The following is a 13,690-nucleotide window of genomic DNA, read 5'->3' as shown; positions in this document are numbered from 1 at the left end:
GAGGATCGAACCCAGGTCTCCCGCATTGCGGGCAGATTCTTTACCAGCTAAGCTACCAGGAAAGATGTGAAAGATGGATCCTTTAGCAAGTTGGGCACACAGAAGCAATAAGGGTGTGGTAGAAACGGGAGATTCTTCTATTAGGAAAGCTATTAGGCTTCTAAGCTTGAGAAAAAGCAATTCAAGTTTCATCAAAGACTGGGAATCTCTAGGTAAAGGGGAATTCCTTGCAGCCTGAAGAAGGCCCGTGCTTCAAAAGTAGGCACTTGTGGTAACAAAGAGCACTAAAAGGGGAAACTAAGCGATGGGTGTGGATATGGCAACAACCCTCAGTAGTTTGACTTTGCTGGAAGGTGGTCACCATTTTTACAATGAAACATTTTCAACTCTATCAAAGGGATCTTTCAGAAGCACATGTCTCTAAACTCATAGAGACAACAAACAATCCATTTTTAAAAATTAGCTTGTATTTGGAAATATTTTCCATATAGTAGAGGACAAGATTTTTATGTCTGGAACTCATTTCAGGAACTGAAAATAGGCACCATGGTATGGTAGAGGGTATTCTGGTCTAGGAATCAGGAGACCTGCATTCTGGGCTCAGCCCACCCAGGGATTAACTGTATGCCTAGGTGCCCTCAATCACAAAGTCAAGAAGTTGGACTGAACTGGGACTTCTCCCAGGATTCCCATTAAGACAGAGACCTCCCAGGAGGTGGAAGGAAAGCTACTGAAGGGGAATGAGGAAGCTGGACAGCTGAGAGCTCCAAGAAGAGCAGCCCTACTCTACTTTCTTTCCTATATTAGGATTCTCCAGAAGACATAGTTTGAGATTAATTCTGCCTCAAACAAAGAAACAACAAAGACACCAAATCTAGTACCTTGGGTCTTTTCTAAATCTTTATAAGTGCCAAACTCAAATGCATTGCCCATTCTCTTGATCACTCTTGTCGTGTCAGTGTGGTAGGTGTACTTGACCTGCAGACATTTTCACTATTGTGACGAGTGAGTACTAGAAATAAATTTTTAATTTTCATAGGGGCCTCCATAAAGGTCCAAAGTAGTTAAAATATTTCTGAAATTAATGTTCTGTTGTCTTTTCTATTTTGATGTTGCCAAAATAAAAAAAGATGCAAGAGGAAATACAAAAATATAATTAGTGGCTTAATGTAATCCCAAAGAAAGGCAATGACAAAGAATGCTCAAACTACCGCACAATTGTACACATCTCACATGCTAGTAAAGTAATGCTCAAAATTCTCCAAGCCAGGCTTCAGCAATACATGAACCGTGAACTTCCAGGTGTTCAAGCTGGTTTTAGAAAAGGCAGAGGAACCAGAGATCAAATTGCCAACATCCACTGGATCATTGAAAAAGCAAGAGAGTTCCAGAAAAACATCTATTTCTGCTTTATTGACTATGTCAAAGCCTTTGACTGTGTGGATCACAATAAACTGTGGAAAATTTTGAAAAAGATGGGCATACCAGACCACCTGACCTGCCTCTTGAGAAACCTATATGCAGGTCAGGAAGCAACAGTTAGAACTGGACACGGACAACAGACTGGTTCCAAACAGGAAAAGTAGTACATAAAGGCTGTATATTGTCACCCTGATTATTTAACTTCTATGCAGAGTACATCATGAGAAACGCTGGGCTGGAAGAAGCACAAGCTGGAATCAAGATTGCCGGGAGAAATATCAATAATCTCAGATATGCAGATGATACCACCTTTATGGCAGAAAGTGAAGAGGAACTCAAAAGCCTCTTGATGAAAGTGAAAGAGGAGAGTGAAAAAGTTGGCTTAAAGCCCAACATTCAGAAAACGAAGATCATGGCATCTGGTCCCATCACTTCATGGAAAATAGATGGGGAAACAATGGAAACAGTGTCAGATTTTACTTTTTTGGGCTCCAAAATCACTTCAGATGGTGATTGCAGCCATGAAATTAAAAGATGCTTACTCCTTGGGAGGAAAGTTATGAGCAATCTAGATAGCATATTCAAAAGCAGAGACATTACTTTGCCAACAAAGGTCCGTCTAGTCAAGGCTATGGTTTTTCCAGTGGTCATGTATGGATGTGAGAGTTGGACTGTGAAGAAAGCTGAGTGCCGAAGAATTGATGCTTTTGAACTGTGGTGTTGGAGAAGACTCTTGAGAGTCCCTTGGACTGCAAAGAGATCCAACCAGTCCATTCTAAAGGAGATTAGTTCTGGTTGTTCGTTGGGAAGACTGATGCTGAGGCTGAAACTCCAATACTTTGGCCACCTCATGTGAAGAGTTGACTCATCGGAAAAGACTCTGATGCTGGAAGGGGTTGGGGGCAGGAGGAGAAGGGGACGACAGAGGATGAGATGGCTGGATGGCATCACTGACTCGATGGACGTGAGTCTGAGTGAACTCCGGGAGTTGGTGATGGACAGGGAGGCCCGGCGTGCAGCGATTCATGGGGTCGCAAAGAGTCGGACACGACTGAGGGACTGAACTGAACTGAACTGTACTGAACGAACTTTATAAGGATATCTTGGAGATGTCAACCTAACACTTGGAATTATGTATAAAAGGTAATTTGCCTTTTCTTTGGTTTCTAATAAAACCAAAGTCTGATAAAAATTTAAAATTTTAGCATTAAAAAGTCTAGTTACTCTGTGATCTCACTAGCAGATTTTTCTATAAGGTAGGTTCTTGCCCCTTCTAGAGAGCAAGACTTACAACTTCTCCTCTGCTGAAAGGAGGGTAAACATTCTTGGTTGAATGCCCAAGATACTTATTTCATCCTCAAACTACCTTTTTCTTTCATTAGTTTTATTTTCCATATTGCCACCATGAACTATGCAAGAATCAGTGAATACAAGTTTCTAATTGTGGCATCTTTTTGTTTTTCCTTCTAGTTTTTTTTTTTTTTTTAATACTAGAGGACACATAGAGAAGGAAAAGATGCATGAAATTCATCGTATTGGAAATGGAGTATCTGTTTCAAAACTATTCTAAAGAGCAGGATCAGAGTCAGTCATTCGATCATTTGCATTAAGGCCGAATTTCCACTGAATTCAGTGCATATGAATCTGGATTAAGAAGAATCATGCCTGCAATATTTAGCCAGGAAATTGGTATAAAGTGGTAGATGGTATGTACAATTATTTCCAAGATGCAACATCTACACCAATCAGAAAAAGATGACACAGAAATCCTTCTGCTCAGGTATTATTTTCCAGGGTAGCAAAAAAAGAATGCACCCTTCTCTCATCCCAACCACTATTCCTTCTCCATTATTTAGGATAACAAAACTAAATCATAGCACACATAGGAGAGAAGGAACAGGTAGTAGCTAACTGGGTAGTCCCTTTACTTGAAGCAAGGAAGCCAAGGAAAGGTAACCTTACAAGGGCTCCTTTTATTATTATTCAGACTTTATACATGATTTTATATATCCTGTATCTATGATGTATCTCATCATTTTTTTTTAATTTAAAGTTTCTGAAAAATCTCTTAGCAAAACAATAAAATACTGGATTAGGGCAGATCAACCATTCTCAGGTTTTAGACCCAAGAGGGATTCACTCCATCTTCTGGCAAATGCTAGTGTATAACCAAACTCTTTTCATTCAAAGATGAATAAATGGGAAAAAAAGTCAGCCTTGAAATTCAAAAAAGCACTATAGCCAAGGTAAATGGAATAACAGCCTTTAGAGTCAGAGGAAGTACCTATCTCAGTGTTACTATAGGAAAAAATAAAATTTAAGGAAACATCTGCATATGTCCTCAATAGGGTATAATGAATGTTGATCTTTGCAAGAGGAGCAGGGAGCCATTGGGGAGAATATGTTCAAATTAAAATAAAAGATATGGATTAAGGAAAATTAGTTGAATATAAGGGCTTCCCTGATAACTCAGTTGGTAAAGACTCCACCTGCAATGCAGGAGACCCCAGTTCAATTCCTGGGTCAGGAATCTGACCACTTGAGAAGGGATAGGCTGCCCACTCCAGTATTCTTGGGCTTCCCTTGTGGCTCAGCTGGTAAAGAATCCACCTGCAATGCAGGAGACCTGGGTTCGATCCCTGGGTTGGGAAGATCCCCTGGAGAAGGGAAAGGCTACCCACTCCAGTACTCCAGCCTGAAGAATTCCAGGGACTGTATAGTCCATGGGGTTGCAAAGAGTTGGACACGACTGATCGAATATAAAAATTATATTCCGAAGACAGGCAGCAACACACATATACTCACACACTAAGCCATGAACAGACTATAGGAAACCCAAAAAGGAACTGGAGAATTGTAATACATCCTGGAATTAGTAACTGGTGAAGTTCAATAGTGATATAGACCTGTGTCCGTCAAACCTGGCTGCTTGTCAGAATTACTTAGGACTTCTATGGGTTTTGTCCCTGAATCTGCATGTTTAAAAATGTACCCGGGTGATTTTGATAAGCTGGCAGTTTTAGGAACTGCTGGTCTAGAGAATAAATCTAGAAAGTTCATCAGGAAAAAGAGATGAAAATGTGAAAAAGCAAATTATTAATATAGAAAAAAGAGAGCAGGTCAATGAGCCCATCAAAAAATCAATGATAGAAATTCATGGGGAAAAAGCCAGAATAATTGAAACAAAAGGAAAAATCCGTTATGGTAGAAGAAAACTTTCTTGGGTTATCATATATAACTATAAACTATACAGTATAAAGTTACACTGTTAGGAACAACTTAGGTTTCAAGCAAAATTTACTGAAAAGAGGCCCCATACATAAAGCCTGGGTAAAAAATTATTAAGAAAAACCCTCTAGCATTCACTTCAGAAAGGACTTATTTGCTGCCCAGTAACTGTTCTGTGTCTCTAATCCATTCACTCTCCCACCCTCCTAGACAACCTGTCCATACACTCCTTACTCAGCTTTGGTTTTGATTTCTGTTTCCAGCAGAAGAGAACTTCCACAAGCTTCTACCACTTGACTTACCTACTTACCTACGCATTTACTTACCTACTCATGTTAGTGCCCAAGTACTTCTAGTTTCCTTCCTGTTACCACAGGTGAACTGTCTGGACACCTGGATGCCATAACCTCAAGGATGCTGTCCCTGCCCTTCTCACTTTCGCATCATCAGTTTTTGTTTCCCACTGAATGAATCTTTCCCAGCAGTTGACACACAGTGCTGTCATTTCTCCCTCTCTTGACTCTTGGAATTACAATCACATACCTCTTCCATTTACAGACAACCCCCCTGAAAATCAGTGTCTATACCTGCTGTAATCCAATCCTGCCATTCTTGAATCTGTTTCCACCAGGTTCCCCAACCTGTCAACCAACATTCCTCATGACTTCATTTCAGAGTTTCTAACCCCACTGGTCAGTTCTCTGTCTTCCTCTTTAACTATCCTCTTTAACTATTGTTTTCACTTGGCTTCCTGGACATCACACACTGACTTGACTTTCCTTTTACCTCAGTATTCACACCCTTTCAGTCTTCTTTTGTGTGATTCTTCCTCATTTCTTCAATCTCTTAACTTTGGAGAATCTGAGAACTCAGGCCCTGGACATCTCCTCCTCTGAATCTGTACTTATCATTTTGGCAATATCACCCAGTCTCATAAATTCAAGTATTATGTACATGTTGAAAACTACAAAACTGACATGTCACACCCAGGCTTATTCTCGCAACTTAGGGTTCATCTAACCAAGAGCCTACTCGACGGTTCCGACTGGACTTCTATTAGGCATTTCAAATTTTGATGTCCCAAACTGAGTTCCAAATTTACTTCTCCCATCGACTTATTCCACCTTAGCCGATGGCTCCTCCTACAAACTCTACACCTTTGTAGATGGTGGTAACACTTTATTTTGAGATGCTTAAAGGTAAAAACTCAGGGCAAAAAAAAAAATCATCAGCTTCTTTCTGTTGTTGTCTTCAAATGTCCATCATCTACTTAAAAATAATCCAGCGGGAGGAAGGACGGACCAGGAAGTGGATTGAGCTATAGGTAAAACAAGATTAAACATGAGTTGACAACCACTAAAATGGGTCATTGTTGTTCAGTCGCTAAGTCATGTCCAACTCTGCAATGCCGTGGGCTGCAGCACACCAAAATTGCCCGTCCTTCACCTTCGCCCGGAGTTCGCTCAAACTCATGTGCACTGAGTCAGTGATGCCATCCAACTATCTCATCCTCTGTCACTCCCTACTCCGGCTTTCAATCTCTCCCAGTATCAGGGTCTTTTCCAATGAGTTGGCTCTTTACATCAGGTAGCCAAAATATTGGCACTTCAGCTTCAGCATCAATCCCTCCAATGAATTCCATTCCAATGAATGATTTCCTTTACGATTGACTGGTTTGATCTTCCTACTGTCCAAGGGTCTCTCAAGAGTCTTCAGCACCACAGTTCAAAAGCATCAATTCTTCAGTGCTCAGCCTTCTTTATGGTCCAGCTCTCACATCTCTACATGACTACTGGAAAAACCATAGCCTTAACTATACGGACCTTTGTCGGCAAAGTGATGTCTCTGCTTTTTAACATGCTATCTAGGTTTGTCATAGCTTTTCTTCCAAGGAGCAAGCATCTTTTCATTTTATGACTGCAGTCACCATCTGCAGTGATTTTGAAGCCCAGAAAAATAAAATCTGTCACTGTTTCCATTTTTTTCCCTATCCATTTGCCATGAAGTGATGGAACCAGATGCCATGATCTTCATTTTTTGAATGCTGAGATTTAAACCAGCTTTTCCCTCTCTCCTCTTTCACCTTCATCAAAAGGCTCTTTAGTTCCTCTTTAGTGAGTCATAGGAGATCCTCAGACCATTCCCTCTCCTTTTGTTTACATTTTACATAGTAAAAAGTTTAACAATTTAAGCTCAAATCCAAGTATCTCTAACTCTAAGGCAATACCCTTGATCTCAGTCACCATATTATAGCCTCCTCCTTGAACTTCCTGCTTCCACCTTTTCCCTTCTTCTGTCCAAACTCAACACAACACTGAGAGATACTATTAAAATAGAAATCAGATCATGTCACTTCTCAGCTCGAAACTCTCCGACAGTAATCTACTTTACTCTCAGTAAAAACCAAAATCATTCCTGGGCCCTAAATAATCCAGCCTCGCCTTGTTCGGCTGACCTTACCTCGTGCTACTCTCTCCCATGTTTCCTTGCTCTAGCCATACGGAATTCTGTGCTGTTCCTTGAACGCCCAGGCACCCTCTGCCCCCAGGTCTTTCTACTTACTGTCTCCTCTGAACTGAATGTTCTTCTCCCAGACATCCACAGACATCACTTCCTTCTGCTCTCTGGGTAAATGTCACTTTATCAGTGAATCTTTCCCTTCCCTTCCCTAAACTGTCAAATACTCACTCCCCGAACTCCTTATCTAATGCTCTTCTTTACTATCTTCATAGTGCTTTTTACCATCTAACTAATTACTATTCCATATTTTATTAATACTTATTTTCTTTCACCACAGTGTAAGTTACATTAAGGCAGGAATTTGTGTAAGTTTGTACCCTACTTTATCTCCTTATCTGCAGCATCTACAATAATGAATGGCCATAGTAAGCACTTAATAGTACTTGTTGAATTAAATATAAGAAAAGAAATATTCCTCCCAGGGCTTAAACTAAGATGACGGTTTTAAGACTGCATATTTACGACATGTGTGTGTGTGCTCAGTCATGTCCAACCCTTTGCAACCCCATGGATTTAGTATGCCTAGCTCCTCTGTCCATGGGACTTTCCAAACAAGAATACTGGGGTGGGTTGCCATTTCCTACACCAGGGGATCTTCCTGATCCAGGGATTAAACTCCTATGTCTCCTGCACTGGCAGGCAGATTCTTTATCACTCATGCCACCATATATTCATGATAATATATAAAAAATAGGTTAAATTCCTTTATTAAAAGTCCTCACGTAAGCCAAACATATGCCAATTGTAATAGACACGTAGAATAAAGTGACAAAAGCTATGGACTTAACCTTCCCTTGTAAACAACCAGAACACTGGATGAACTGTTGTCAGACAGTGGACAAGAGGCAGCATACGACTGTGATCCTTGAGAAAAAGAGGAGCAAATGAAGTCAGTCCTAAAACTGCCACAATTTCTGCCTACAGGTGATTTCCAGACTGCAGGAGCAGAAAGAGGGAATTCAAACAGCACCTGGATGCCTTGCTAAAGAGCAGAGAGAGAGAATGGGGCTCAGGGAGGCTAGGTTACATGCAGCTAGCGGCTGCCACATTGGACAGCACAGCCCGAGATTGATGGGGGAAAATGGAAACAAATCCACTGAAACTGGACAGTGGTTGACTCCAGCTTGTAAGATTTTGATTTATATATATGTCCATCAAATTTTTCTAGAATAAGTATGCATTCCTTTTATAATATGAAAACATCCATTTAAAAATGTATGCATTAAATTCCTAATACCTAATTTGGACTGATAAGCAGTGATTTCACCAGAAAGTTTCTAGAATTAAATTCTAATGCTTTAAAAACTGAATTAGCACTTAATCTCTAAAAGTAGTGTTTAATCTCTGGGTAGAAATTTCTATGCCAACAGAGTTTAGCAATGGAAATCTCTTTTTAATTAAAGGAGTTCAGTTTTAAGTTTTCACGTTAAAGTGAAATCAGTAGCTTCTTTAATAATATTTTGTTTGTACTGTGATGGATCTCAATAGGATTATTTGTAAGAAATATAAGAAAAGATGTTCTATCTCAGAGACATCATGGATTTCTTTGACAATATAAAAATCAATTAAATGTTGAAACTTCCAGTCATTTGTCTAATTGTATATCATAACTAAAAGGGGAAGAATTTGCACTTAGGTTGTATAAACTTTAATAAATACTTTCATAATCATAGAAAATAAAATTAGTTTAATGGACCTAAATTGAGATGAATAAAATTAATATTTGATTTAATATTGGATGTTTTTAGAAAGTTGAGGGAATATACTATAAATTCTTCCAATCTGTCTATGACGTCCTTACATTCCCTTCTTCAAACCAATCTACTTCAATTTAGCAACAATAAGACCTCTTAATGGGCCCCATTCATGCCTACAATATGCTGTCTGAATAATACATTTGAGACATCAGCATTCTGGTGTTTAGGCTGTAGCTTAACTCTGATTTTTAAAAGAATGTTAATGTCCCATTCATTTTATTGTTTCGCCCATTGTTTGAAAAGAGAGTGGGAAAAAACCCATTAACTTTTCTGAAATGTCAGCAAACGTGGGTAACTAAATGATTAGAGCTGTCAATCCATGGCATATCACATGTCTTTAATTCAGTAATCTGTGTATATGTGGGCATTGTTGCCAGACTGAGTTCAAACTCTTAACAGAAACAAGTCTAAGTTCTACACAGCACGTCCCTCACTACTAAGTTTTGCTACATTAAAAAAATCTAACCATGCTAAAGACAAAGCTTGGGTGTATTAAATGGTATTTGTGTGACTAAATTTGAAAATAGCACTTTGAGATGTGACAAAAGACCATTTTAATGCAAATTTTTTTTTCCCCAAATCATAACCTGAACTGTTTTTGAAATGCTGATTGTCCCTGAGTAGCTCACAATTTCAATAGGAAACAAGATATTTACAAACACACATCTAGAGTGAAATTCTGAGGTAATTAGTAATTTTATAGTACTATAGTCTTTGTGGTGTAAATCCTAGAATTAAGGCCCAATGTTATGTGCTTCCTTGACATCTGATGAAATCAGGAGGGTCTCAAATAGCCTATAAATCTTAAGTTCTCTTTGCTAGTCTGCTCCCAGGAAAAGGGTCATGTAGAAAAACAACCCTCCTTACAAGTGACCAGATGCACTTCTTGCTTATCCCTGAGTAACAAGTTTCAGTTCCCTGCCAGCCTGCAAAATTATTCAAACCAGCCAGCCTCATCCTCCAGTGGAAACCAGGGGCGATCTCATTCTTTTGACACTGAAGGCCTGCCTCCCACAGCCTCTGGTTGTCCACTCTGTTCCCATCGGTCCTGCATGGCGCAAAGTCCAGCGTATGTGGCTGATAAACTGCTGCCAGTCTCATGTGTCCTGTCCCGTGTCCAGGGTCATGTGTTCAGCCGTCCCCATAACCCCAGGACAGCACTCTCTCCTTTGTCAACAACATGAATGGGAAGGGATTAGAACAGGCTATGTACCTCAGTGCTGTAAAAAGACCCAGTTTGAGAAAAAGATCCTTACAATGCTGTCTAAAAGGGTTCTGTGAAGTAGGCTGTACTGGATGGAGAATGGTGTTGACAATTTGGTTTTGCATGTGGCTTTGGTCTCATTTCTGCAATTCTCTGCTGAAGGAGCATGCAGCCAAGAAACCACAGCCAAAGAGCAAACAAAATACTGATTTTATTAACTGGACAAGGACCTAAAAGTGGATTACAAGTAAAAGCTGGATCACAGAAAATCATTTAGAGCAGGAAGCCAAAGTCAGCCCTCTTACTTCCAATGCCCTCTCCCTTGAATTCTGTGTCCTCTCCAGATAGCTGCATGGTCATGGATGACTGCTGCGTCAGGTCCATCAAGCTACAGGTAGAAGACGGAGGGTTGTGGTGGCCAGGCCAGCTAAGACCGACCGTGTCTCGTTGGTCCAATTCCTGGAGACAGGAAGTACAAGAGAGGGCAGGGGCAGGTGCCACCCCAAGCACGGACCTTTACTCCAGTGAACCCGCCCTCTAGTAAAACTGTCCCGGTCAAGGTCCTGTCCTGACAGTCTGCTGAGCAAGTTTGTTCTCCAGGGCAATGAAAGCAAGTGGAGCGTGGGGTGCCAGAAATGCAGCAACAGTTTCCTTCTAACCCACAGACAAAGGTGAAAATAAATTCCTTCTCCCCAAAGGAAGAGGAGTATAACCACATCAGTATAACTTCATCCACTAAACAGAGTAAAGCAGAAATGAAGATGGTTTGTGGTAAAAGAATACACTATTTAGACCAAAGGATCAAAACTGTGGGGCTGTGAGGCACATGGAGCCAGTGCTAAGACAAAGATTCATTCCTCCTGAGAGTGTGAAGTCCGAAGCTAAGAGACAGCTGAAATAACACCCAAGGAAAAATATATGGTCTGATTAAAACAAAAAACCTTTCTTGCTCAATCAAACACAAAGGTCTCTCTGCAAAATAAACAAAAACACTAATTCAAAAAGATATATGCACCCCAATGTTCAAGCAGCATTATTTACAATAGCCAAAATATGTAAGCAATCCAAAGTGTCCATCAGTAGATGGATAACATAGATGCTATACACACACACACACACACACACACACACACACCCCTCAACCATTAGAGAATGAAATTTTGCCATCTGCAATAACATGGATGAACCCGGAGGGTATTATGCTTAGTGAAATAAGTCAGACAGAGAAAGACAAATACTGTATGTTATCACTTAAACGTGTAATCAGAAAAATAAACTAGTGAGTATAACAACAAAGAAAATCAGACACATAGCTATAGAGAACAAACCAGTGATTAACAGTGAGGACAGGGAAGTGGGGAGGGGAAAGATAGTGACAGGAGGTTAAGAGGTACAAACCACTATGTATAAAATAAGTAACCTACAAGCGTATATTATACAACACAGGGAATATAACCAACATTTTATAAAAGCTATACATCAAATACAACCTTTAAAAATTGTGAATCACTATGTTGTACACCTAAAACTTATATAGTATTTTATATCAACTATACCTCCAAAAATATGAAGGTCTTGGATATTCCAAGAGTCCAGCCTCTGATACCCATAACTAAGAGGATTACAGAAGCAGGGAGAAACCAGTGACTGGAAGAGAAAGAGCAGGGACTACATAAAACTTATGGACTTTTTGGCTGCTCATTCAGGAGCATCTACTTAGAATCTGCCAGATGCCAAGCACTGTGCCTGGGGGTAGGGGAAAGATGAGACAGTTTCAACTCTGGAGGCGCTTATATCCTGATGGTAATGCTAATAGATAACTAGTGTCTGAGCATCAACCACATGGCAGATAGTATATTACAGATGGTCTAATTTTAGTGTCACAAAAACACTATGAGGAAAGCAGGGAGGGCCATTATTACCACTGTACTATGAGGAAATTAAAGTTCAGAAAAATAAAACTTACTCAAAGTCATGTTGCTAAGAGATGGTTCAATTCCAGGACACAGTATGTAACCACTGTGCTATATTCCTTCAAATACTGAATGAGAGGAAAGAGAATATTAAAAATAGGAAGTAGAATTTCAGTCCCACTTATATTCAGTTCAGGGGGAAAAAAAGTGTAATAGATCTACGTAAAAAAGTATAAAAAATTCTTAGAGAAGGTTAAAATAAAAAGTTTAAAGAGAGTCACCATAAGAAAAAAAAAATCACAAGTCTCACATTACTATATATGAAGAGAAAATGACAGGAAGAAAATAAAGTTTGGGATATAACCCCATGAAGTATATCCAAGATAAAATTACATAGCTTCTATATATTTTATTTTATGTAACCTCAGCCACTCACTAGGGAAATAACATACTTAGAATCATTCTCTTTTCCCACAAGGGAGACTTTCTGTTCTCATCCAATCTAATTAACTCATATTCCAGTTAAAATAAATGCCTAAAGGTAATTATTTGGTCCTGTCTTTTGTACTATTCTGGCCTGTCTGTAGAGTGAGAAATATGAGTTTGGAGCAGATTACCTTTTGTATGAGCTTCTCAGCCCAATATTCTCACACAGATAAAATATAGCTTAAATAGAGGATTAATAGCAGGCTCAACAAACAGTGCCTAAAATATAAACAAGCAAAAGTTAAGCTGAGGCTGCTGCCAAAGAACATGCTGAGACAAATTGTACTTAACACACAGGGAGCTGCTTCATCCTTTGAAACTAACCCCAAGAGGGTGAGGTTAAGACCCCACTATGGAGAAGGCAATGGCAACCCACTCCAGTACTCTTGCCTGGAAAATCCCATGGATGGAGGAGCCTGATAGGCTGCAGTCCATGGAGTCGCTAAGAGTCGGACACGACTGAGCGACTTCACTTTCACTTTTATGCATTGGAGCAGGAAATGGCAACCCACTCCAGTGTTCTTGCCTAGAGAATCCCAGGGATGGGGGAGCCTGGTGGGCTTCCGTCTATGGGGTCGCACAGAGTCGGACACGACTGAAGCAACTGAGCAGCAGCAGCAGCAGCATGGCCCAACTGATACACTTAATAAAGAAAAGCTCAACAAAGGTCTTTCATGTATAAATGTGCCTTTAACCCTGTGGCAGCATGTAGGGTAGGTGTTAGTATCTGAGTGTACAGACAAAGGCACAGAGGCTCAGAAAGGTTACTCTTGACCAATCTTGGTTTCCAACAAGGAAGCCCAGGCCCTTGTTCATTGTGGTAATTCATTTCCTTCAACAATGGCTCAAAAGTCTTCCCTGCAGTCCTCATGGGCTTGAGTAGCCATTATCCAAATATTAAGTAAAGACTGTGATATTTCCCATATCTATTCTCTACCTGGCAAAAAAATTTTTTGCAATGCTGCCTACTTTCTCTTAAAATACAGTGAAATTTCTTTTCCTGAATCTTACAACCCATTATTAAAGCCTCAGAGGTTGGCAGAGGAAGGAAGGAAGGAAGGAAAGGAGGAAAGGAAGGAAGAAAGAAAAGAAGCAGAGAGAAAGCTTAAATCAGATAAATAGGTAAATAGTTTGCTCCCAGGCTTACTATAAGAGGATAA

The 13,690-nt window shown here is 39.9% G+C and overlaps 1 protein-coding gene and 1 long non-coding RNA gene across 4 annotated transcripts in view; one reads left to right on the top strand and one right to left on the bottom strand.

The window, feature by feature from the left end:
* ACYP2 (acylphosphatase 2) overlaps positions 1–8,754 on the top strand; it is a 190,906-nt gene extending 182,152 nt beyond the window's left edge. The window contains exon 5 of the mRNA XM_086326901.1: positions 8,095–8,754. Within this exon, the coding sequence (XP_086183027.1) occupies positions 8,095–8,343 (249 nt within the window). The 3' untranslated portion in view covers positions 8,344–8,754. The remainder of the gene's footprint in view (positions 1–8,094) is intronic.
* Positions 1–12,174, bottom strand: part of LOC147363310 (uncharacterized) — a 28,863-nt gene extending 16,689 nt beyond the window's left edge. For all 3 annotated transcript variants that reach the window (XR_015136920.1, XR_015136921.1, XR_015136922.1), the window contains exon 1: positions 12,098–12,174. This is a non-coding gene — a long non-coding RNA (uncharacterized LOC147363310). The remainder of the gene's footprint in view (positions 1–12,097) is intronic.
* Between the last annotated feature and the right edge of the window lie 1,516 nt (positions 12,175–13,690).

The sequence above is a fragment of the Bos grunniens genome, chromosome 11, assembly GCF_055505025.1.
Source record: "Bos grunniens cultivar Pamir isolate PY7600 chromosome 11, Bosgru_T2T1.0, whole genome shotgun sequence".
Taxonomy (NCBI): Eukaryota; Metazoa; Chordata; class Mammalia; order Artiodactyla; family Bovidae; genus Bos; species Bos grunniens.
Note: the sequence above shows the minus strand (reverse complement) of the source record. Positions and strands in the feature narration are given on the sequence as shown.